Source organism: Panicum virgatum, chromosome 7N (assembly GCF_016808335.1).
Source record: "Panicum virgatum strain AP13 chromosome 7N, P.virgatum_v5, whole genome shotgun sequence".
Lineage (NCBI taxonomy): Eukaryota > Viridiplantae > Streptophyta > Magnoliopsida > Poales > Poaceae > Panicum > Panicum virgatum.
The window spans coordinates 46,449,996-46,471,461 of NC_053151.1; the positions used below are offsets into that span (position 1 = coordinate 46,449,996).

The following is a 21,466-nucleotide window of genomic DNA, read 5'->3' on the forward strand; positions in this document are numbered from 1 at the left end:
CCCTTTTCACCATATTCAGACTTAATCATTTTTCCTTGCTACTACTTGAGCCTAAAGTGCCGGAGTTCCCCCCTTTTTTTATCTTATCATATTTTACGGGTAATTAATTGGATCTACACCAGCGCATTGCTTACAAGTTACATTGCCAAAGGTAACTTTCTCGGTAGCAATAGAGAAAATGTGAGATGAGAAGGTGGCTTGAGCACACGAAATCTACTGCCTCAAACGTCATGACACTATTTTTATCCACAAACCTTAGGTATCCTTCTCATCGCAGTTGTTGAGATAATATTATCCTTCACTCCTTCGGAAGAAAATTCCTTGAAAAGGCCGCATATCTTTGCGTAAGAAAATTACTGAAGAAACATCGGAAAGTGACTCTTGATTTCTTGAAGTTTTCAGCAGTGAAACTCATTTTCGAGATGATTTTGAAACAGACCACGCAGACATCGAACTTGTGCTCCCAAGTTCATCGACAGTTCCGCACCACCCACCACAAGTTGTCGGGCTTTTTGGAGAAATCAAGTTGTCGGTTTTGAAAAGTAAACTTTACTCTACCGTCGGCACTTCCCGCGATTGACATCCGAACGAGCAAAACTGCATTCTCAAGTGAAATTGCAAATTGATCTCACGCCAACGCCAATAGAAAGTGTTTCTCGCCATGTTTCACCACAGTCACACAACCAGTCCCGTCGTCCTCCCTGGCAGCTGGGTAGGGCCGCCCCTCGAAGCCTCCGCGCCACCGTCCTCCCTGGCCGCCTCCGACGACAAAGGGGAGAAATTCCACCCTCTTTTGGTGACGCGCCGCGATGCCAATGCGTACGTCGCCCTATCCTCCGACGTCGGCGACGTGGTAAGCCGCCCCGCCCTCACCTTGCCACTCAGGTCCTGCGACAGAGGCTGCTGGGCTCCGTCCGTCACTGGTTCAGTGCTGGTCTGCTGCTGTAAGCCTGTAACAGCATCTCTCAACGGTGACTGGAGCTCCAACATGCCGCTGCTGAAGCACCCTGATACTCGAGCGGCGCCCCTGCCTTCTGCTTAGCAAGGCAAAGAGACAGGGCATTTGTCGGCGCGCTTGCAAATCAGGCAGCAACGGGAGTCGATTTTCTGATGGTGAGTTCAAACCTTCTAGCTCAGACGCTTAAACCAAGGTTGCTGGATGCTCAAGTAGATCAGTACCATGTGCTTGGAGGAATGCTAAACTGAATGTTTCTTCTGGGAAAGGCAAAGAATTTACCAATATTCAGATTACCAAATGTCAGAACAAGCGAACTGAACTTTATTCAATTGAGGCTCCAAGTGGAGAAGTGGACAGATGGATGCTGAACAATGCTACACCCTTTACTTGAAGTACAGTTCAAGCAGTTTCTTCAGGGTTTCAAACACACTTGTGAATGGGTTCAGTGCTATTGGTGCCTTCAGCTTTAGATCTGGGAACTGATTTGTCAGGGCCTCATTCATCCCGGGCATCGACATCATCAGGGCGAGCTGGTCCGAGGACATGTACTCGCAGTCCTGCGGGGTGTCCTTGATCTTGCTCGGGTCGTAGCCGAAGTTGGCGACATAGGACTTGTACTTCTCGATGAATTCTGGCCCAGGATTAGGTGTTCTTGAGTATATCTGGTTCAGTGGCAGAAAAATGAGTTAGGCTTATGATGTTTCACATTACAAGTGCATCAGATATGCAGATGTATTTACTACTGTAAAGGTATACTTTCCGTACTTGCTTAATGTTGCTGTTCTACAAAACTTACTTTTCAATGTTCCGTTCTTAACAGAAAAGATAAAAAATTAGCATAGTTCAGCTGACAATGTTATCAGTTCTTAGTAAAATTTGATTGTAAGCTCTTTTGCAGGAACCTAGTTATAACTGCAAAATAAAGAACCTTCAGCAGTTCAGAGTTTAGTTCCTCACCTGAATAAAGCTTGTATCCTTTGCTCCAGATACAATTGCATAATTGTCATAGTCAGTTGCAAGAACATCATAGGGTTCCTTGGGTATGAACGGTAGTGTCGGGAACCGAAGAAAGCATTTCTCACGGATCATCTCCTGTCTCTCAAGATCTGTCTCAGCACTCGCCATGTCTTCTTCAGACAGGCATTGCACCCTGCCCCGAATACCAGTTATGTATCCATCAGGTCCACCGTGGACACAGAATGTATCCACCTGGATTGAGCGTGACTTCTCATCAAATGAATACACACCCTGCAGTGGCAACAAATTTCTGTAACAATCCACTTACAGACTACATCATGCAAAGGCTATGTGAATAATATCATCCCATGAAAACCTATTGCAAAAGGCCACAGTTTGATATTAAGATGTAAAAATCAGGTTGTAACAATTAAGGAAGGATATATCATTAGGGTATTATGCAGATAAAGTGATACAGTACCAAAGTGACTCCTTAGTGCTATTCTGTTCAATGTTTCAGGCATTACAATACCTGAGTGCAATGACAGTCTTCTTGTCCTTGACCAGCAAATCCACGTTTCAGTGAGGCTACCTCAAACCATCTACCAGAGTAGCGAACTGGATCAAAGTTCTTGGCAGTCATACCCCTCATCATCATCATCCCCGCGCTGCCTTCATCCGAAGGGCTGTCAAATTTTAGAGGAACTGAAGCACTATCGATGGCTGCCACTGTCGCAATCTGGCACAAGCCCAGCCGGGCAGAGGTTTCTGCAGGAATAGCCTGGACAACAAGAAGAGTTCATCGATATCGCGGCATACTATTTTTAACTGGTAATCATATTCTTATTATTTCCTTAACCATTTTTGCTGACTTGAATGAACCATGTGCCAGTGCTGTATAATCTTTGCTCAACATCAATCTTTATGTGATCTCCAAGCTCTTATCCTTTCGTGATATGTACGTGCTGTGCCTATACTAAGAATCTAGAACATAATGCGGGAATTTCTCTTTATAATCTCTAAGATTTGTGTTTCTTTCTGATATGATACAAGGGGATCTAACATAACAAAATCAACATACAAATAGGTACCTGACTAGGTGGATAGATGAACACGAGCGAAGCAGCAAAGCAAGAGATTATCTGCTTGGATACTACTCCATGTTTGTTCGGTGGTGTTTCCTCATTCAGAGAGCATCTGACGATTCTCAGTCTGGTGGTGCTACAGTTTCTTCTGCCAAGCCGAAAGCCCGAAACCAACAGAACTTAGAGCGGAAAGGCATCCAGAAAACAAAGTAAGTTTTACAGCAAATCTCCTGTTTTTTGGGTACTCGTAATAAACTCATCAGCATTGCATCCAGAATAGCAATGACAAGGATAGTCACAACATTGTTCGCTTGAGTTACTAATTACTACTAGTCACCGTAGCTGGATCACCACTGAAGTAGGATTTCGATTTAGCATCAAGATTCAGGAGCACCCAAACATGCTTGAGATTCCAATAGCACCTAAACCTTGCTGCCGCCCCCCACCGTATTCAGAAATCTGAACAACCTCCCCAGCCTGATCTGTTGCTGGTGGTCCAGTACCTGGAAGTGGCGGTGCGAGCGGGGAGTGACGATGCGGGGGAGCAGCCCAGCGCCACGAGAACCATGGCTCCCGCAGCCTCGCGCGCTCGCCTCCAAGTCTCAGGCCGACGGGACCGCTCTCGGAGGCTTCTTGATAGTCAGTGGATTATGCAGTGGGGTTTCGCTGTCCATGGCGTGGCATGGCAGATCGGAGATGGAAGGCACAAGGCAGGAAGGGGAGTGTGCTGCTCTGCCGCAGCCGGATGAATCCGAGGGAGCAGCGCCAGCCAATGGGAGGTCCCCACGTGTGCCACCTCTCGGATTGGAACCTGAAAGGCCTCTCGCGCTGTCGCGCAAGACGAGTTCTTTGTGACCAAACTTGGGCCGAATCTCACAGTCGTGGGCCGGATTGCTATCAAGCCCGCAAGAAAAAGCCTACTTCGTGCTCCCGCTCTCCTCAAAGCCTACTTCGTGTTCTTGCAGAGTCAACTCCTCTGCGCCTCTGCCATGGCTGGCTGGCCACGAGAGGAGAGGAGTAGAAATAGAATAAGCAGCCAGGAAAGAGACTTCAAGCTCCAGTGTCTTAGTTAATCCGCCGGGTCTATCACACTCACATCACATGCCATGCCGCCGGCCTGCTGTGATGCCGTCCGTTTGGACGGGATTCTTTGTTCTTTGCCCCGCTAACACCACCTACCAGTTTGCCACCGATTACCTCCTGGCTCCTCGACATTTCGATGAGTCAATCCAGCGACGCCAGTAAGCTATCAGACCTGGCGCTGGGTCCGAAGTCTTGATACAAAATTCGGCGCCACGGCATGCTGCGCTCGCAGACATTAGTTTACTTCATCCGATCGGTTGGGGCCGTTGAGCTGCAGCAGTGCAGCTGTTCGATCGCATCTGTGCATCTTGCCCCCTTCCTCCATTGTAGCGATCCTCCTGCAGAACTGCTCTTTGCCATCTCTACGTCTTTCCGTCGTTCTGTCCGCCTCCGGCCCGTCCCCTCCGAATCTCCGACTGCGCGCAGGCTCCGGCAGGAGCCCCGGCCTTGTTGCCTCTGTACGTGCACCTTCATATGTTTTACGGCATTGACAATTAAGGTCAGTATTACGAGTGTCTAATTGCATTTGCAGATGAATTGCTCTTCCTGGATGCAGCAGCAGCATCCCCAAAGATCCATCCGTCGGCGCAAGGATGGAGGTCGTCGCCGTCAGCGCGGCGCGCTGGGTGCTGGATGCTGGGCAAGGCCTTGGGCACCGTCACGGACGGCTTTCTGGAGGCATGGGCGGCCAGCGAGGGGCTCGGCCCCAACGTCGACGCCCTCAAGATGGAGCTCCTGTACGCGCAGGGGATGCTCGACAACGCGCAGGGAAGGGAGATCCGGAGCCCTGCGCTGAAGGAGCTGCTGCTCAAGCTGCAGCAGCTGGCGTATGGCGCCGACGACGTGATCGACGAGCTTGAGTACTTTCGCATCCAGGATGCCCTTGACGGCACGTCGGCACCTACCATGCTGCCGACGTGCACGACGGGGGCTGCGTGCACGGCCTCGTCCTCAATGCACGCCACACTGCCAGAGCCATTGCTAGTAAGCTGAAGCTCTCCTCAGGCTCCCGTGAAGCCAGCCGTGGTGACACTGATGAGCATGAAGATGATGCAAAGCAAGGATGCCTCTCTGCCATCTGTTCTTGTGGATGCGTCCAAGGCCTCACCGTTAACGTGCGCCACACTGCCAGAGCTGTTGCTAGTCAACTGAAGCTCTGCTCAGGCTCACGTGAAGGGAGCCGTTGTGATCCTGACGACGATCATGAAGATGATGCAAAGCAAGGATGCATCTCTGCCATCTGTTCTTGTGGCAGGCGTGCCATCAGTTCTGCTGCACCAAAATCTCCCAACATCCAGAGCGACCAGAATGTCCGATGCACGTCAAAGGTCGCTTCCAGTGCTTGCCGGGCTGCACATAATGTCGGTAAACGCCCCCAATGCTGTTCATTCCCATGCATTCATAATAATGCTCGCTCTGACATGTTGGAGGAGCCAGGAAATGGATGGGCAAGGTTCTGTAGTGCTTGTCGATCCAAGATTAAAGAGGGAAAACATGTTTTGCAAACACCAGAGTTGAAGTTTGATAGGGTGGAAATCTCCAAAAAGATGAAAGACATTGTAGAGAAGCTAAAGCCTGTATCTGCCAAGGTTTCCACCATTCTTGATATGGAGTTGTTGGGCTCTGCCATTCTTAAGCTAGAGCTGTTAGGATCCAACCGTACCACAGCCCAAAAACATGCTATGGACCGTCCAGACACAACTCCAGTTATTATAGAGCCTAAGTTGTACGGGAGGGATAATCTGAAAAAGAGTCTTGTCGACGGCATTACTCATGGAAAATATTTTGCAAATGACCTTGTGGTGCTTCCAATTGTTGGTCCAGGGGGTATTGGAAAGACAACTTTCACACAGCACTTATATGATGAAGTAAATGGCTATTTTGATGTTGCAATTTGGATATGTGTATCTCTCAATTTTAATGTGAGCCGGTTAACACAGGAAGCTGTGAAAAAGATCCCTAGAGTTGACAGTGAAAAGGAAAACAGTGGCTTCCAAGAGCTCATTGAACAGAGATTAAAAACTAGACGGTTTCTGCTTGTATTGGATGATATGTGGACATGTCAAGAGGATGAGTGGAAAAATCTACTAGCACCATTCAGAAGAGGGGAAGAAAAAGGTAATTTGGTTATTGTGACAACTCGAATTCCTGAGGTGGCAGAAATGGTTAAGACAGTTGATTGTTCAATAGAAATGGATCGTTTGGGAGATGAAGATTTTATGCATTTCTTCGAAGCATGTGTATTCGGACACCAGCAGCCCTGGAAAGACCATCCGAAATTACGTGATATTGGGAAAAAGATAGTGAGCAACTTAAAGGGTTTCCCTCTAGCAGCAAAGACTGTAGGCAGATTACTAAGAAATCAACTTACTATTGATCACTGGACAAGAATTCTAGAGAGCAAAGAATGGGAACTCCAAACAAACAGCAATGACATTATGCCAGCACTAAAGCTTAGCTATGATTATCTTCCTTTCCATCTACAACAATGCTTCTCATATTGTTCTTTGTTCCCAGAAGATTATGAATTTGGTAGTGATGAGCTAATTCACTTGTGGATAGGACTAGATATTGTACACTCAAGTGGTCAGAATAGAAGAATTGAAGATGTTGCAGGGAGTTATTTGATTGACTTGGTTAATCATGGATTCTTGAAAAAGAATGAGAAAGACAACTGTACTCCTTATTACGTTGTACATGACCTGCTACATGATTTAGCTGTGAAAGTTTCAGCATATGAATGTATTAGTATACATAGATCCAATGTGAGGTCCATACAGATCCCAACTTCTACACGCCACTTGTCTATCATCATAGATGACAAATAAGTTGAGGATAGATTGAATTTTGAGAACTTCAAAAGGGAACTTAGAGAACTTGACAAAAGACTGAATGTTGAAAACCTGCGTACATTGATGCTGTTTGGGAGCCATCATGGAAGCTATGCCAAGATTTTTGGTTACTTATTTAGCAAGGCAAGAGCCCTTCGTGCAATTTATTTATCTGGAGCATCATATAATGTGGAGGACATGTTGCATAACTTCTCAAAACTTGTTCATCTTCGCTACCTAAGGATCAAGTCAGCGCATAATGAGGACATATGCTTACCCACTGCTCTGTCTAGACTTTATCATTTGGAGGTCATAGACCTACAAGAATGAAAAGGATGCTTTGGTTTCACAAGACAAATGATCAACCTAGTAAAATTGCGTCATTTTTTGGTGCCAGAACATCAACTTCAACTACACTCTGACATAGTTGAGGTGGGAAAAATGAAGTTGTTGCAAGAGTTAAGGAGCTTTGAAGTTGGAAAAGAATGTAAAGGTTTTGACCTAAGTCAACTAGGGCAATTGTTAGGACTTGGAGGTTCACTTGCCATCAGTAGTCTTGAAAGGATACATGCAATGAAGGAAGCAGATGAGGCAAGAGTTGCACAAATAAATCGTTTGAACAAGTTAACATTAGAATGGGATGCCAATCGATCTGAAAAGGATATTGAACATGAAGAAAATGCTCTGGAGACTCTTATGCCACACAACAATCTTCAACACTTGTGCATTAGAGGCCATGGGGGCACAAAATGCCCACAATGGCTAGGTGAGAAGCTCTCGGTCAAAAATTTGGAATCTCTTCATCTAGATGGTGTAGCTTGGAGTTTATTTCCACCTATTGGAGAGTTGTGGCTTGTTAATGGGCCTCATGAAGAAATTTCAAGTAATATCTGTGATAAAAAGTTTCAAAACTTGAGAAGACTGGAACTTGTTAAGCTACCAAGGTTGAAAAAATGGACTGTAGATGCCCCTTGTCAATTGTTTGCTCACTTGGAAGTGCTCATCATTAGGGATTGCTCCAAACTTACGGAGTTGTCTTTTGCACATTCTAATTGCTGTCAACAAGAGAAAGAGAAAGAGAAAGAGGCAAACATGAAATGGTTTCCTAGTTTACGAAGAACTTGAAATCGAGAAATGTCCTGGACTGTTGTCCTTTCCTCCTATTCCTTGGACTAGTGCACCGTGCTCTGCTATGATAAGTGGAATTGCTACGGGTTTACGCAATTAAGTTTGCCGCAAAAAATACAAATCTGAGTATAGCTTGGACGTTAAGGGATCTATTGATTTGGATAGCACATTCTGGAACTTGTTGGCCTTTGATAATCTATCTGAACTAAAAGAGTTGGAGATTATGAGGTGCCCTCCTCTCTCACTGCATCACTTTCATATGCTGTTGTTAGAAATCTAGGCAATTTTCGGTATATTTTAATTCCAAAATTAGATGTATAAACTAGCAATATTTCTATGACTTTAAGGAGTAAAAGAAAACATGAGAACATGTTTATACTTATCACACATATAAGCATAAACAATATAAATAACCAAAGTTTTAGGGAGTACCCTAAAGCGGGGCCGTTGCCGGAGGCATTGGCTGCGCTGTTACCAACTGGAGTAGACATCTACTCGGTTGGCCTCAGTCGAAGTAGTCGAACTAAATCGGTGCAGGAAGATGTTCGCAGTGCAGTCCCACGAACGGTCACCAAGATGCCACCAGAATGTAGTCGACGTAGTTGTTCGGCTCGTCCACCAGGAAGTAGTCGTACAATCGGGCAAAGCCTTAGTATTTTTGAGCAGTCACGCTAAAGCGTTACCCAAAAACCTGATTGCCCGCCTATCCCGTGCAGGATCTCAAGGCGAGCAAGGTTTCGGAGGCCTGCTCACGCTAATTCTGTGCGCGCAGAGATTAGCGTTGGGGAACTCAGTTGTTGCAACTGGAGAGGGAGAAGAGAGGAGCCGAGTTGCCTCAGTACTCTGGTGCAGGATGGATGAGGGGGCATGGCACTCCTTATATAGTGACTCAGGTGCTCAGGTTCGTTGAACCTGGACACCATCAGAGTCATTTAGGTGATGCGGTTATGGCCATTAATTACAGATTTAATTGCACGTTTAATCGCACGATTAATTGCCGCCGCGCCGCGCCGCGCCGCGCCGCACCGCCCGTCCGGCCGGCCGCGCCGCACCGCGCCGCGCCTCGCCTCGGCCTCGTCGGCCTCGGCCTCGGCCACGGCCACGGCCACGGCCACGGCCACGGCCACGGCCCGGCCCGGCCCGGCTCGGCGAGGCGAGCGAGCGCGCGCGCGCGTGTGGTTCACCGTCCTCCTCTTACCGGCTTCACAAGTGGTGTACAAGAAGTCCACCTTTTAAGTCGGTTGAGATCCTCCTCAATTCCCGGTACGGAATTAAACATTGATTCCCTAGCATTAATAGTGGGCTTTAAATTCTTTTATTGCTTTAGAATAAATGGGCCAAGCCCATTACTCCAACAATCCCCACCAAGAAATTCAAGCCACACTAGAAATACCCTCATTCTCTCTTTGATATACCAGTATTCGACAGAGACTGTTAAGTTGAACTTCCATCTAGGACAAAGGCTACACTTATTCACAACTGTGCAATGGACTATGCCTTGAATTGCCAGTTTTGTGCAAACAAGTTTGACCAGAGCCCTACACTGGTACTAGGCTGCAAAAGCATCCCCGCGGTTTGGAGCTTATAAGTCATACTCCAGGCCCTTCATGAGTTTCTAGAGAATACCCAATTCTCATAGACCATGACCAGTGGTCAAACTCATATAGGTGTGTTCCTTTCAGATGTTCTGTAGGACAACATCTTTTGTTTCAAGAAAACAACTCATTTGTTTAAAAGAAACCACCTGGCACACATTAAGGTATAGACCAACCTGCCATACAGATTAGAAGAGAAATGCACCTTATACACGGAATGAGCCCTTTTCACAAAGGTTCTCTTCTCACAGTCAGACTTTAGTTTTGTTTCACCATCCTAATTCACGGGATCTCCGATCACATAGGACAGGTTTCCACTATAGAATGACTCACGTGGGTCTCAAGCCCAATTCCATAGATGCATTGTCTATCACATTTCGTGAAAGACCCTTTGTAAACTGATCTGCCAGATTTTTAGCCGTCTGAACATAGTCCAGGGCTATAACTCCGGAGTTTCTCAATTTTCTGACAGATTTCAACCGCCTTTTCACATGTCTAGATGACTTCATGTTATCCTTTGAACTATTCACCTTGACAATTACCGTTTGATTGTCACAGTTCATTAGGATTGCCGGTAACGGTTTTTCAACTATCGGCAAGTCCATAAGGAGCTCACGAAGCCACTCAGCCTCAACAGTGGCGGTATCTAATGCTGTGAGTTCTGCTTCCATAGTTGACCTCGTTAAGATGGTCTGCTTGCAAGACTTCCAGGAAACAGCTCCACCACCAAGTGTAAACACATATCCACTTGTGGCCTTTATCTCATCAGCATCAGAAATCCAATTTGAATCACTATACCCTTCTAGTACCCTTGGGTACCCGGTGTAGTGAATTCCATAGTTCATTGTCCCCTTCAGATAGCGCATTACTCTTTCAAGACCCTTCCAATGATCATCTCCCGGGTTTGAAACAAACCGGCTCAGTTTGCTTACAGCAAATGAGATATCAGGTCTTGTAGCGCTCGCTAAATACATTAATGAACCAATGATCTGAGAATATCTCAGCTGATCTCGCATTATCCTTTTGTTCTTTCTAAGAATTAAACTGGCATCATATGGTGTTGAGACAGGTTTATAGTCACTATAACCAAAGCGACTTAACACCTTCTCCACATAGTGAGACTGTGTAAGAATCACCCCACCATTGATCTCTTTTATCAGCTTTATATTAAGGATAACATCAGCTTCTCCCAGATCCTTCATCTCAAAATTTTGAGATAAAAACTCTTTGACTTCCTTAATCACATTAAGGCTAGTGCCAAAGATCAGTATGTCATCCACATACAAGCACAAAATCACTCCTTCAGCCCCACCATAGCGATAGTACACACATCTGTCAGCTTCGTTCACAACAAAGCCGGCAGAGGTCAAAGTTCTATCAAACTTTTCATGCCACTGCTTAGGCGCTTGCTTGAGACCATATAAAGATTTTAACAACTTACAAACCATTCCTTCTTGACCCTTTGATACAAACCCATCCGGCTGATCCATATAGATCTCCTCTTCTAACTCTCCATTGAGGAAAGCCGTCTTAACGTCCATCTGATGAACGAGAAGACCATAAGAGGCTGCCAAGGAAAGTAACACTCGAATTGTGGTCAATCGGGCAACTGGTGAATAAGTGTCAAAGAAATCTTCTCCTTCTTTTTGTGTATAACCCTTGGCCACAAGTCTAGCCTTGTACTTTTCAATAGTACCATCTGGCCTAAGCTTTTTCTTGAACACCCACTTGCATCCAACCGGTTTACATCCATAAGGACGTTCAACGACCTCCCAGGTTCCATTAGACATAATAGAATCCATCTCACTCCTTACTGCTTCCTTCCAATAGTCAGCATCAGGAGATGAATATGCCTCTTCAATGGTTCTGGGTGTATCATCTATGAGGTATACAATGAAATCATCACCAAAAGACTTTACAGTCCTTTGTCTCTTGCTCTTTCTCGGAGCATCATTGTTATCCTCCTCAGAATTTTCTACAAGTGTATGTTCATTGTGTTCTATCGGCTCAGCAGAGCCATCATCCTTGATGAACTCTTGCCTAGATGAACTTGTTTCATCTCTCATGGGAAAAATGTTTTCAAAAAATGTAGCATCTCTGGACTCCATTATAGTACCAACATGCATGTCAGGTACTCCAGATTTCACTATTAAAAATCTATATCCAACGCTGTGAATAGCATAACCTAGAAAGATACAATTCACAGTTTTAGGTCCAAGCTTACGTTTCTTGGTTATTGGCACACTCACTTTTGCCAAACAACCCCATGTACGTAAGTATGACAGTGTTGGCCTTTTCTTCTCCCATTCCTCGAAAGGAGTTATCTCTTTATTCTTTGTAGGAACACGGTTTAGGACATGACATGCAGTCAATATAGCCTCACCCCACCATTCCTTGGAAAGTCCCGCTGTATCTAACATGGTGTTAACCAAATCCGTTAGAGTGCGGTTCTTTCTTTCGGCAACCCCATTTGACTGAGGTGAATAGGGAGGCGTCCTCTCATGAATAATACCATGTTCCTCGCAAAATAAAGTGAATAAATTTGAGAAATACTCGCCACCACGATCTGACCTAACTCTTTTGATCTTTCTCTCAAGTTGGTTTTCTACTTCAGCTTTATAGATTTTAAAGTAGTGTAAAGCTTCATCTTTTGACTTCAACAAATAGATGTAACAAAATCTAGTACTATCATCAATCAAAGTCATGAAATATTTTTTACCACCTTTTGTCAACACTCCATTCATTTCGCACAAATCGGAATGAATTAATTCTAAGGGTGCCAAGCTCCTTGCCTCCGCGGTCTTATGAGGCTTACGAGTTTGTTTTGATTCAACACATACATGACACTTAGAATTTTTGACAAAAGTGAACTTTGGAATTAAGCTCAAATTAGCTAAGCGCATCATACAACCAAAATTAACGTGACAAAGCCTCGAATGCCAAACATTTGTTTCATCAACGTTAATAACATTGTATGCAATTTTATTACAAACATCTGACAAAGAAAGACGGAACAAACCTCCGCTTTCATAACCTTTTCCAACAAAAGTACCAAACTTAGACAAGATACATTTATTGGACTCAAAGACTAATTTGAAACCATCTCTACACAGTAGAGAGCCGCTGACTAAATTCTTCTTGATGGTGGGGACATGCTGCACGTTCTTCAGCTGCACGGTCTTCCCCGAAGTAAACTTCAGATTTACCGTACCAACACCAAGAACACGCGCATGTGATCCGTTCCCCATCAGCAAGGAGGAAGTCCCGCCGGTCTGGTAAGAAGAGAACAAAGAAGCATCAGCACAAACATGAATATTAGCACCAGTATCAACCCACCACTCGGGTGAACCAAAGACTGAAAGAACAGTAGGTAATAAATTACCGTACCCCGAAGTTCCTCCAGGCTCGCTAATAACCATGTTGGCGGAGTTGTTGCCTTTGCGGTTCGGACACTTTGCAGCAAAGTGATCCGTACTAGCGCACACATAGCAAGCTCCCGTCTTCTTCTTCTTCTTAAAAGTGGTTGTCTTCTTAGTCTTTGGTTGGTTCTGCGGTGGCTTTTTCTTGTTCTTGTTGGAGTTGTTCTTCTGAACAAGATTGGCACTTGAAGCACCAACAACTCCTTTCCCACGTATGTCCTTTGCTCTCGCCTTCTCCTCAACATCAAGAGTCACTATGAGTCCATCTATTGTGAACTCCTGTCTCTTATGTTTTAGAGAAGTAGCAAAGTCCCTCCAAGAAGGTGGCAGCTTAGAGATTATACCTCCAGCCACAAACTTATTGGGTAACACACATGGGGACTCTTTGCTGCAATTTTTGAGATCTTTTGCCAGAGTATGTATTTCATGAGCCTGTTCCACTACAGAACGGTCTTCGACCATCCTGTACTCAAGGAACTGCTCCATGATATACAACTCACTCCCGGCGTCAGATACTCCATATTGAGCCTCAAGAGCATCCCACAAAGCTTTGCCAGTTGGCAGCCGGATATAAGAATCCACCAGGTTATCACCGAGAACACTAATGATCAAGCCTCGAAAGAGGATATCAGCCTCATCGAACGCACTCCCTTCCTCTGGAGAGAATTGTTCAGGCTTACCCTCTTTCACATGGATCACTCTCGATAGTGTTAACCACAGTATAAGCCGCTCTTGCCAACGTTTGTAATTTGAACCATCAAAAGGTGATGGTTTGATTGATGCAGCAAAGCTAGATACCGAAAGCCTATTAATACAATCAGGTTTTTGGATTGTTAGAAATCTAGGCAATTTTCGGTATATTTTAATTCCAAAATTAGATGTATAAACTAGCAATATTTCTATGACTTTAAGGAGTAAAAGAAAACATGAGAACATGTTTATACTTATCACACATATAAGCATAAACAATATAAATAACCAAAGTTTTAGGGAGTACCCTAAAGCGGGGCCGTTGCCGGAGGCATTGGCTGCGCTGTTACCAACTGGAGTAGACATCTACTCGGTTGGCCTCAGTCGAAGTAGTCGAACTAAATCGGTGCAGTAAGATGTTCGCAGTGCAGTCCCACGAACGGTCACCAAGATGCCACCAGAATGTAGTCGACGTAGTTGTTCGGCTCGTCCACCAGGAAGTAGTCGTACAATCGGGCAAAACCTTAGTATTTTTGAGCAGTCACGCTAAAGCGTTACCCAAAAACCTGATTGCCCGCCTATCCCGTGCAGGATCTCAAGGCGAGCAAGGTTTCGGAGGCCTGCTCACGCTAATTCTGTGCGCGCAGGCCTGCTCACGCTAATTCTGTGCGCGCAGAGATTAGCGTTGGGGAACTCAGTTGCAACCTGGTGCAGGATGGATGAGGGGCATGGCACTCCTTATATAGTGACTCAGGTGCTCAGGTTCGTTGAACCTGGACACCATCAGAGTCATTTAGGTGATGCGGTTATGGCCATTAATTACAGATTTAATTGCACGTTTAATCGCACGATTAATTGCTGTCAACGGCAAAATAGCCATCACGCCGCGCCGTCCGGCCACGGCCACGGCCACGGCCACGGCCCGGCCCGGCCCGGCCCGGCCCGGCTCGGCGAGCGAGCGCGCGCGCGCGTGTGGTTCACCGTCCTCCTCTTACCGGCTTCACAAGTGGTGTACAAGAAGTCCACCTTTTAAGTCGGTTGAGATCCTCCTCAATTCCCGGTACGGAATTAAACATTGATTCCCTAGCATTAATAGTGGGCTTTAAATTCTTTTATTGCTTTAGAATAAATGGGCCAAGCCCATTACTCCAACAGCTGTCATCCCTGAAGACCCTCAAGCTATGGAGTTCAAGCAGTATTGTATTCCCATTGGTTGAAGGAGAGAGATGTGCGAAATATCAGTTTCCGGTTGAATGCATGTTCATCTACGAGTGGGGTGCTAGTGCTAAGGAATTGACACAGTTACTTGCTTATTTCCCCAATCTCTCAGAACTGACTCTGTGGGACTGCGATAAGATACTATGGCTGGGTGTACGCCGTGTTTAGTTGCAAAAATTTTAGGGTGTAAAATATTGTAGCACTTTCGTTTGTATTTGGTAATTATTGTCCCGTCATAGATTAATTAGACTCATTAGATTCGTATCGAGATTTACAAGCAAACTATGCAATTAGTTTTTTATTTCGTGTAGATTTAGCACTTCATGCATGCATTGAAAGATTCGATGTGACAGAAAATTTTATAAAATTTTGGAATTTTTGTAAAATTTTGGAATTTTAGATGCAACTAAACAGGGCCGGAGCGAAGAAGCATGGCAAGACAACACCCGTGCCAACCCCGTCTTCAGCGGACGCCGCGCAAGTCGAGCAGCACCAGCGGCAGGATGGCACAAGAGGGGAGGACGAAATAATAGCAGAAGGGCTGATCCTCTTGCCTCCCCAACTACAGAAGTTGACTATCGAATTCTGCCGAGAGCTGAGCCTCCACTCCAATCCAGTCGACCAAAACAGAGAAGCGGGACGAACTTGGGAAGGACAGGGCCTCAAAGGTCTGCGCTCCCTCCCATCGTTGCACATAGAGCCCGTTTAGTTCCAAAAATTTTCACCTCCCCTTTGAACGCATATATGAAGCACTAAATGTAATTAAATAACAAAACTAATTACACAGTTTGGATGTACACGACGAGACGAATCTTTTGAGCCTAATTAGTGCATGATTAGCCATAAGTGCTACAGTAACCCACATGTGCTAATGATGCGGTCAAAGGCCTCAAAAGATTCGTCTCGCGGTTTCCAAGTGATTTCTGAAATTAGTTTTTTAATTAGTGTTCGAAAAACCCTCCCGACATTTGGTCAAATATTGACGTGACAGCCAAAAATTTTCGCCAAGGGAACTAAACGCCCCCATACTCTCTTGCCCCAGGTTGCTCTCCTATTCGTCTTCGTCCTCTTATTTCCCCTTCCCAGACTCCTTGGAACACCTCCATCTTTGGGGCGCGGCGGCGACGCTGCTGCCTCTCTCAAACCTCACCTCTCTTAGAGCACCTCCAGTGTTGCAGAAAAGCGAACCGTAGTTCGATTTCGTCGAACCGTCAACATAGTGGGCATCGATGTTTGGGTGTCAGAGTGAAAATCGGATGTTGCAGAGCGGTCGAACCGAGCCGAGTAAAAAATTCTATAAGACCTGACACAAGCCAGCAGTTGGTGCTTTAAATTTCACGGGGGAGCGGAGGAGCTGCCGCGTAGACAGAAAAGGAGGCCATCTACTGAGTGGCGGGGCCCGCTAAACCGATGCACGCACTGTGGGTATCGAACCGCCTGACAAGTTACGGATTTTGCAGAGCAAAATCGCTGAGACACTGGAGGTGCTCTTACAGATTTAGCCATAGTGAGATGTGGGGATTTAAGAGTCGAGGGACTGCGGCCTCGCCTCGCCCAAGGTCGTCTCACCCAATTGACCGTCCGCGAAACCCCCAATTTCTTCGCTGGTTTCGAGCCCTCACTGCCGCATGAACAAGAGTTCCCATCCTCTTCCTCCAAACTGAAGGATCTTGAGACGGATGACGTCGCGGGTCTCCTTGCTGCGCCCATATGTGTCTTGCTCTCTTCCTCGCTCACCGAATTGCACTTTTGGGGGGACGAAGAGGTGGCGCGCTTCACAAAGGAGCAAGAGGAGGCCCTTCGACTCCTCACCTCCCTCGAGAGGATCCTATTTTGCGGCTGCGACAAACTGCAGTGCCTCCCTGCAGGGCTGCACAGACTTCCCAACCTCAAAGAGATTACATCTCCAATTGTGCAGCCATCCGGTCGCTACCCAAGGATGGCCTCCCAAGTTCACTGCAAGAGTTGGAGATCTACTCCTGTCCAGCCATCCGGTCGATGCCCAAGGAGTGCCTCCCAAGTTCACTGCAAAAACTAGTGATCAGAGACTGCCCAGCCATCCGGTAGCTGCCAAAGGTGGACGACCTTCCATGTTCACTGCGAGAGTTGGATGTCAGTGATAGAAACAGCGAGGAGCTAAGAAGGCAGTGCCGCAAGTTGATAGGAGCCATTCCAATAGTCAGAGCCTGACTAACACAAGGTAACAAAGGGGTGGAACTTCCTACCCACTAATTTCCCTTGCTTTCCCTAACCCTATAAGCACCAGTTATTGTCTTTCTGTTTATTTGATTACAGTTATGGTTTCCTTCTGAACAACCCACTTGTTCTCATCTACTGTTCAGGGCTATTGTTCGAATTGGTACATTCTTCTAACCTCTGGATTCTCATTGTATCTATACACGCTTCTCAGTTGTCAAGCATGAACATCTCAGGATGTGTCTAATACCCTGTACATAAAAATGGTTAGTATCCTATTTGCAAACTCGTCCTAGACTCCTACAAAATATTTACAAATTTGATCCATACTTTTTATTAATCCACCGCCTATTGTTTCTGCTAATTATTTGGATGCCTTTTTGCTTATAACTATCCAGTAGTGCGAATTTTTTGCATCAGAGTTGGTGAAAAGTATAAACAGAGTTTTCTCACTCACATAATACTGATGTGTGAGTTTGGCTGTTTTAGAACGCCTTACAGCTTGCTGCTCCCTACTTTAAAGTTGTCTTGGCGTACTGTTACAGAAATAAGATGCATCCACAGTATAGTCAATCTGAATTTAGTTATTGGTTCTGCATAAACATTGGTCTTACCCGTTTACAAGAATAGTACTTCTCAGATTGTAGAACCTTGTTCATCTACTTGCTTTTTTGTTTCCTGAAGTGTTTCTGCAGAAAATATCGCATCCTTATGTTTTCAACTCTGAGAGTATTTATTGGTTCTGAACTCTGATATCCTAGTTTCATTTACTCAATGCTGGGCTGATTTGTTTTTACAAAATGGTAAATTACCATCTACGTCATTGTGTTCCAAGTTAGCATAACTATTGGAGTTTGATGAACCTCAGCATGTATTCTCAGTATCTGCATCATTCCTATTTTGATTACATAGACACAGGAGCTAACCTAAAATACTTTCCATATTGCCACTTCTTTTTGTAGATCATCTCCATTGAATCTAATATAATAGAATAACTCTGAGATCAGACTATACTAGTGCAAGGTAATTTCTCATTGTGTTTCCCTAATCACATGAATATTAAGTCAGTTTTACATATACCACGTTCCACAAGTGCTCTTGCCTTTTCCTAATCACATGAATATTAAGTCAGTTTTACACATACCTTGTTCCACAAGTGCTCCTTGACATGGAATCTGCATATTTTAATCTGCAGTATGCAAGAAAACATCAAGTCTTTGAGCTGTACATCCTTCTAATCTTGCTGCAATTTTCTGAAAACACATTGTTGCACACTAGGGAGTTGAGTGTATCTTCCTGCTTTAAGAAAATCCTTCACCCAAGGTAAATATACTGTATTTGCTAGTTTTTCATATTCCTCGTGGGAAAACAAAATAATGATGTTGGAATTAGTTTGGACATTCATAATTAATATTGTTGAGTGCCCATGTTTGAGGCTTTAGAAACAATGCAGTATAGAATGTTTTTTATTTTTGAAGTATAATCTTAAGAGCATTGACTCAAATATGCTGAAGTAAGTTTCTTTTATAAAAAGGCAAATATTCTTCCTGCCGTTTAAATAAAATCATTGTTTCATACTTATATAAATCTATAGAAAAAATAACAAGGATACATGTGCACTGTGTCTTGGTAGATTGCTAACTAGAAGTGCAATTTTCTAGTTCTGATTATCCAGCTAAAGATGAGAAAGTCACATCTTAACAACCAACTAAAGATCAGAATGTCACACTCTGTGCAAATATGTAGCTTGTGAAAGAACTGCAAGTGCTTGATTGCCCTGTAAGATATTATTTTCATCAGTTTAGTAGAGCATCTCCTTTGAACCCCAAATGGGGCCATGTGACATATGTAGGCAAACGTTGTGGTAGTTAAGGCATTATCTTCTACTGCAATGACTAAAATGGGTGTTGTCAGGACATGCACCTCTGTCTGTTCAAGTACTCAAGTACGAAGTCTTGAAATTTCAAAATCAATAAATCTTCCATTATAAAAAATTCGAAGTCTTGAACTACATATTGCATAGTACTTCCTAAGCCTGCTTTCAACAGACCCTAATGTTTTGGCCTCTTGCCTACAGGCTACAGCTCTGTACATGCATGATCTAACCTGAAACCACCTCAAAGTTCAGCTTGTGGGACTGGTGTGGGTATTCTAGAATTTCAGCTTGTGGGACCTTCGTATGAAAAAACGAATCTGGTAACTCCCTCGAATAAATTTAATTCCTTCCCTTTGTGTAAAATGTTTACTATGATAAGATGGTGAGCACTTATATCTTTTATTGATAATTTTTATGAATATATATAGTCAGGAGGGTACTGGTGGGATTGTGCAGTGTTTATGTTAGATCAATTCAAACCGTTGAGACACAATCCGAATTATTAATGTTTTCATGTCAGGCCATCTCAAATGATTATCAGTCAACTACGCTGCTCGGAACAATCCATGATAATAGCTTGCATCAGTTCAGTATTTTGTAACTGTGTGTAATTTTTTTTCCTTAATAAACCTGCCTACCGTGATGAAATAAAATAATGCTACCTATTAACATGACCTTTTAGGTTATAAAGGAGATGCAGATGCACATATGTTACATGTGCATACCACTAGCATACAATCCAAAAACTTGACTGCAGGGGTGAAGCTAGCATAAAATCTATGGTAGTGCACACGTGTAGAAGTATGCCAATTTTCTGAGCATTTATGTGGTAACTCAAAAGGAAAATTTTATTTTTTCCCTGGTGCCCGGGCACCACCCTACCACAACGTGGCGTTGCCCCTGCTTGACTGTACCTCTGGTCTTGAACTTGATTTCAGTTTGCATATGATGAACTGTTACTCTGTTAATTGGGATACCAATAAGTAAGATTTTTGAAGTAACAGGAACTTTCCAGTGCACAAGTACTAGTTTAAATTTTATTGTTAAGCTATAAGAACCTGTTTCATTTTCTTTGTTTCACTTTGTTGATAATGCAATGGAATTTCCTTCACAAGTTTGTTGTTTCCGTTCTTCAATGCAGTGAGCATTGATGGGAAAAATAAATATTTATAATATAGCATTACAGATATTATTTTTACCATGAATTATGTTTTTACTTGTTAAGCTTTCAATGTCACAGGGGTGCAGCTTCTTTTACTGATAAGCCACGAACCATATGCTATTCAATTGCACAAGTGCATGCTTGTCTAACTATTGCTAGTGACAACAGTAAGAGCCTACTGTCAAATCTTTTGAATAGTCAGCTAGCGTGAAAAGTCTCCTAATGTTCCTCTAGTTTTCACTTGCAGACCTAGGTTGGTGCAGCAGTGATGGCACAAAGATTTGGTGGATTCATGGAGATCTCTTGCGCTTCAATAGTCAACATGGAACTACTTCTCTAGCTGAAGCAACTTCAGATGTACTGGTTCTATGATTGGCTGGTCCAGCAAGTGCCATCTTAAGCAGCTGTGAACCAAGTGTTCCTTCACATTGCACTCGTCTAGATGGACACTGTAGCTAATGTATTGGAAGCTGCTCACACTTGTATGCTCTCGTCCTTGCTTGCATATGAGGTGAGTGTTACCCTTTTGGTCAGGTCCTTTTGTGATGCCAGTAAACATTGTAAATGCCCTTTTTTCCCAGAAGAAATGCTGATCGAGCTTTTTCCTCGGTGATCTTTCTTGCAGGAATTATGTCTCAAAGTCGTACCAGGATTACAATCATCTTCACAAGATATTGCTTCTGGACATCATTTGGCTTGAAGTTGGGAAAGGTTTTCTTGCATCTGTCAGGGCCTTGCCATTCCAAGGATGGCAGGGCGAAGTTAAGTGATTAGTCAGGGAAACTCAGAGGTGACACTAATGTAGCTGTAGCCATCCTCACAAACTTGGAGCATGCTGTAGAGCCACAGATGGGCGTCTAACGATGTACTGCTATTTGAGATGAATCTCATCATTTGAATTTTCCTTTAGACCTCTGATGCTGTTAGCTGGGGTATTTGTCAATAAACTTGGAAATTTTATGGTTGTGCACTGATATGTTGCCAAGTGTATTTCGGCAAATGGCATTCGTTCTGGTTCATGGACTAGTATTCTGACTTTGGCCAAAGGAAGGAAACTACCTACAAAAGTATAGTATTCTCAAACTGTTCGGACTATGTATGTTTCTCACCGTTCATATATTTTACAAAATAATCATCGGTAAAATATATCATCTAAGCAAATCGCACATGTTGGATCTTTGAAAACTGCTAGGTTGATTTTGACAATTTTTTCCTCACCTAATCGATAATGAGGTTAAGTACGGTGTTTAAAGTTCCGAATTATAATA

At 44.2% G+C, this 21,466-nt stretch overlaps 2 protein-coding genes and 1 pseudogene across 3 annotated transcripts; 2 read left to right on the forward strand and 1 right to left on the reverse strand.

Annotated features, from left to right (window-relative positions):
- Positions 1–1,195: 1,195 nt before the first annotated feature.
- On the reverse strand, positions 1,196–3,780 carry LOC120683933 (chloroplastic lipocalin). Of its 2 annotated transcripts, none has more exons than XM_039966024.1 (5): positions 3,504–3,780; positions 3,007–3,148; positions 2,448–2,696; positions 1,916–2,206; positions 1,196–1,620 (listed from the first exon to the last, which is right to left on the reverse strand). In XM_039966024.1, the coding sequence occupies exons 1-5, from the start codon at positions 3,566–3,568 to the stop codon at positions 1,342–1,344; spliced, it is 1,026 nt and encodes a 341-aa protein (XP_039821958.1). In that variant the 5' UTR covers positions 3,569–3,780; the 3' UTR covers positions 1,196–1,341. The 2 variants fall into 2 exon arrangements, with proteins under 2 accessions (XP_039821958.1, XP_039821959.1); XM_039966025.1 differs by having other exon boundaries at positions 1,257–1,620; positions 3,007–3,145; positions 3,504–3,729.
- Positions 3,781–3,854: 74 nt separating this feature from the next.
- On the forward strand, positions 3,855–7,641 carry LOC120683932 (annotated as a pseudogene).
- A 7,723-nt stretch (positions 7,642–15,364) lies between these two features.
- LOC120681340 lies at positions 15,365–21,224 on the forward strand. The gene is made up of 10 exons (XM_039962840.1): positions 15,365–15,657; positions 15,989–16,116; positions 16,452–17,164; positions 17,307–17,426; positions 18,123–18,183; positions 18,356–18,483; positions 19,238–19,356; positions 20,277–20,365; positions 20,433–20,709; positions 20,824–21,224. Exons 1-3 carry the CDS (start codon positions 15,365–15,367, stop codon positions 17,000–17,002), a joined length of 972 nt encoding a protein of 323 aa, XP_039818774.1. The 3' UTR covers positions 17,003–17,164; positions 17,307–17,426; positions 18,123–18,183; positions 18,356–18,483; positions 19,238–19,356; positions 20,277–20,365; positions 20,433–20,709; positions 20,824–21,224.
- Positions 21,225–21,466: the final 242 nt, after the last annotated feature.

What these genes read in the sequence shown, in the direction of transcription:
- LOC120683933 (XM_039966024.1), bottom strand. Translation starts at nt 3,568, where the DNA reads ATGGTTCTCGTGGCGCTGGGCTGCTCCCCCGCATCGTCACTCCCCGCT. An exon ending in GCTCGCACCGCCACTTCCAG is followed by an intron (nt 3,149 to 3,503) that starts GTACTGGACCAC and finishes TCGGCTTGGCAG; the next exon opens with AAGAAACTGTAGCACCACCA. An exon ending in TCATCTATCCACCTAGTCAG is followed by an intron (nt 2,697 to 3,006) that starts GTACCTATTTGT and finishes CTTGTTGTCCAG; the next exon opens with GCTATTCCTGCAGAAACCTC.
- LOC120681340 (XM_039962840.1), top strand. Translation starts at nt 15,365, where the DNA reads ATGCAACTAAACAGGGCCGGAGCGAAGAAGCATGGCAAGACAACACCC. An exon ending in CGCTCCCTCCCATCGTTGCA is followed by an intron (nt 15,658 to 15,988) that starts CATAGAGCCCGT and finishes ACTAAACGCCCC; the next exon opens with CATACTCTCTTGCCCCAGGT. An exon ending in GCCTCTCTCAAACCTCACCT is followed by an intron (nt 16,117 to 16,451) that starts CTCTTAGAGCAC and finishes ACACTGGAGGTG; the next exon opens with CTCTTACAGATTTAGCCATA.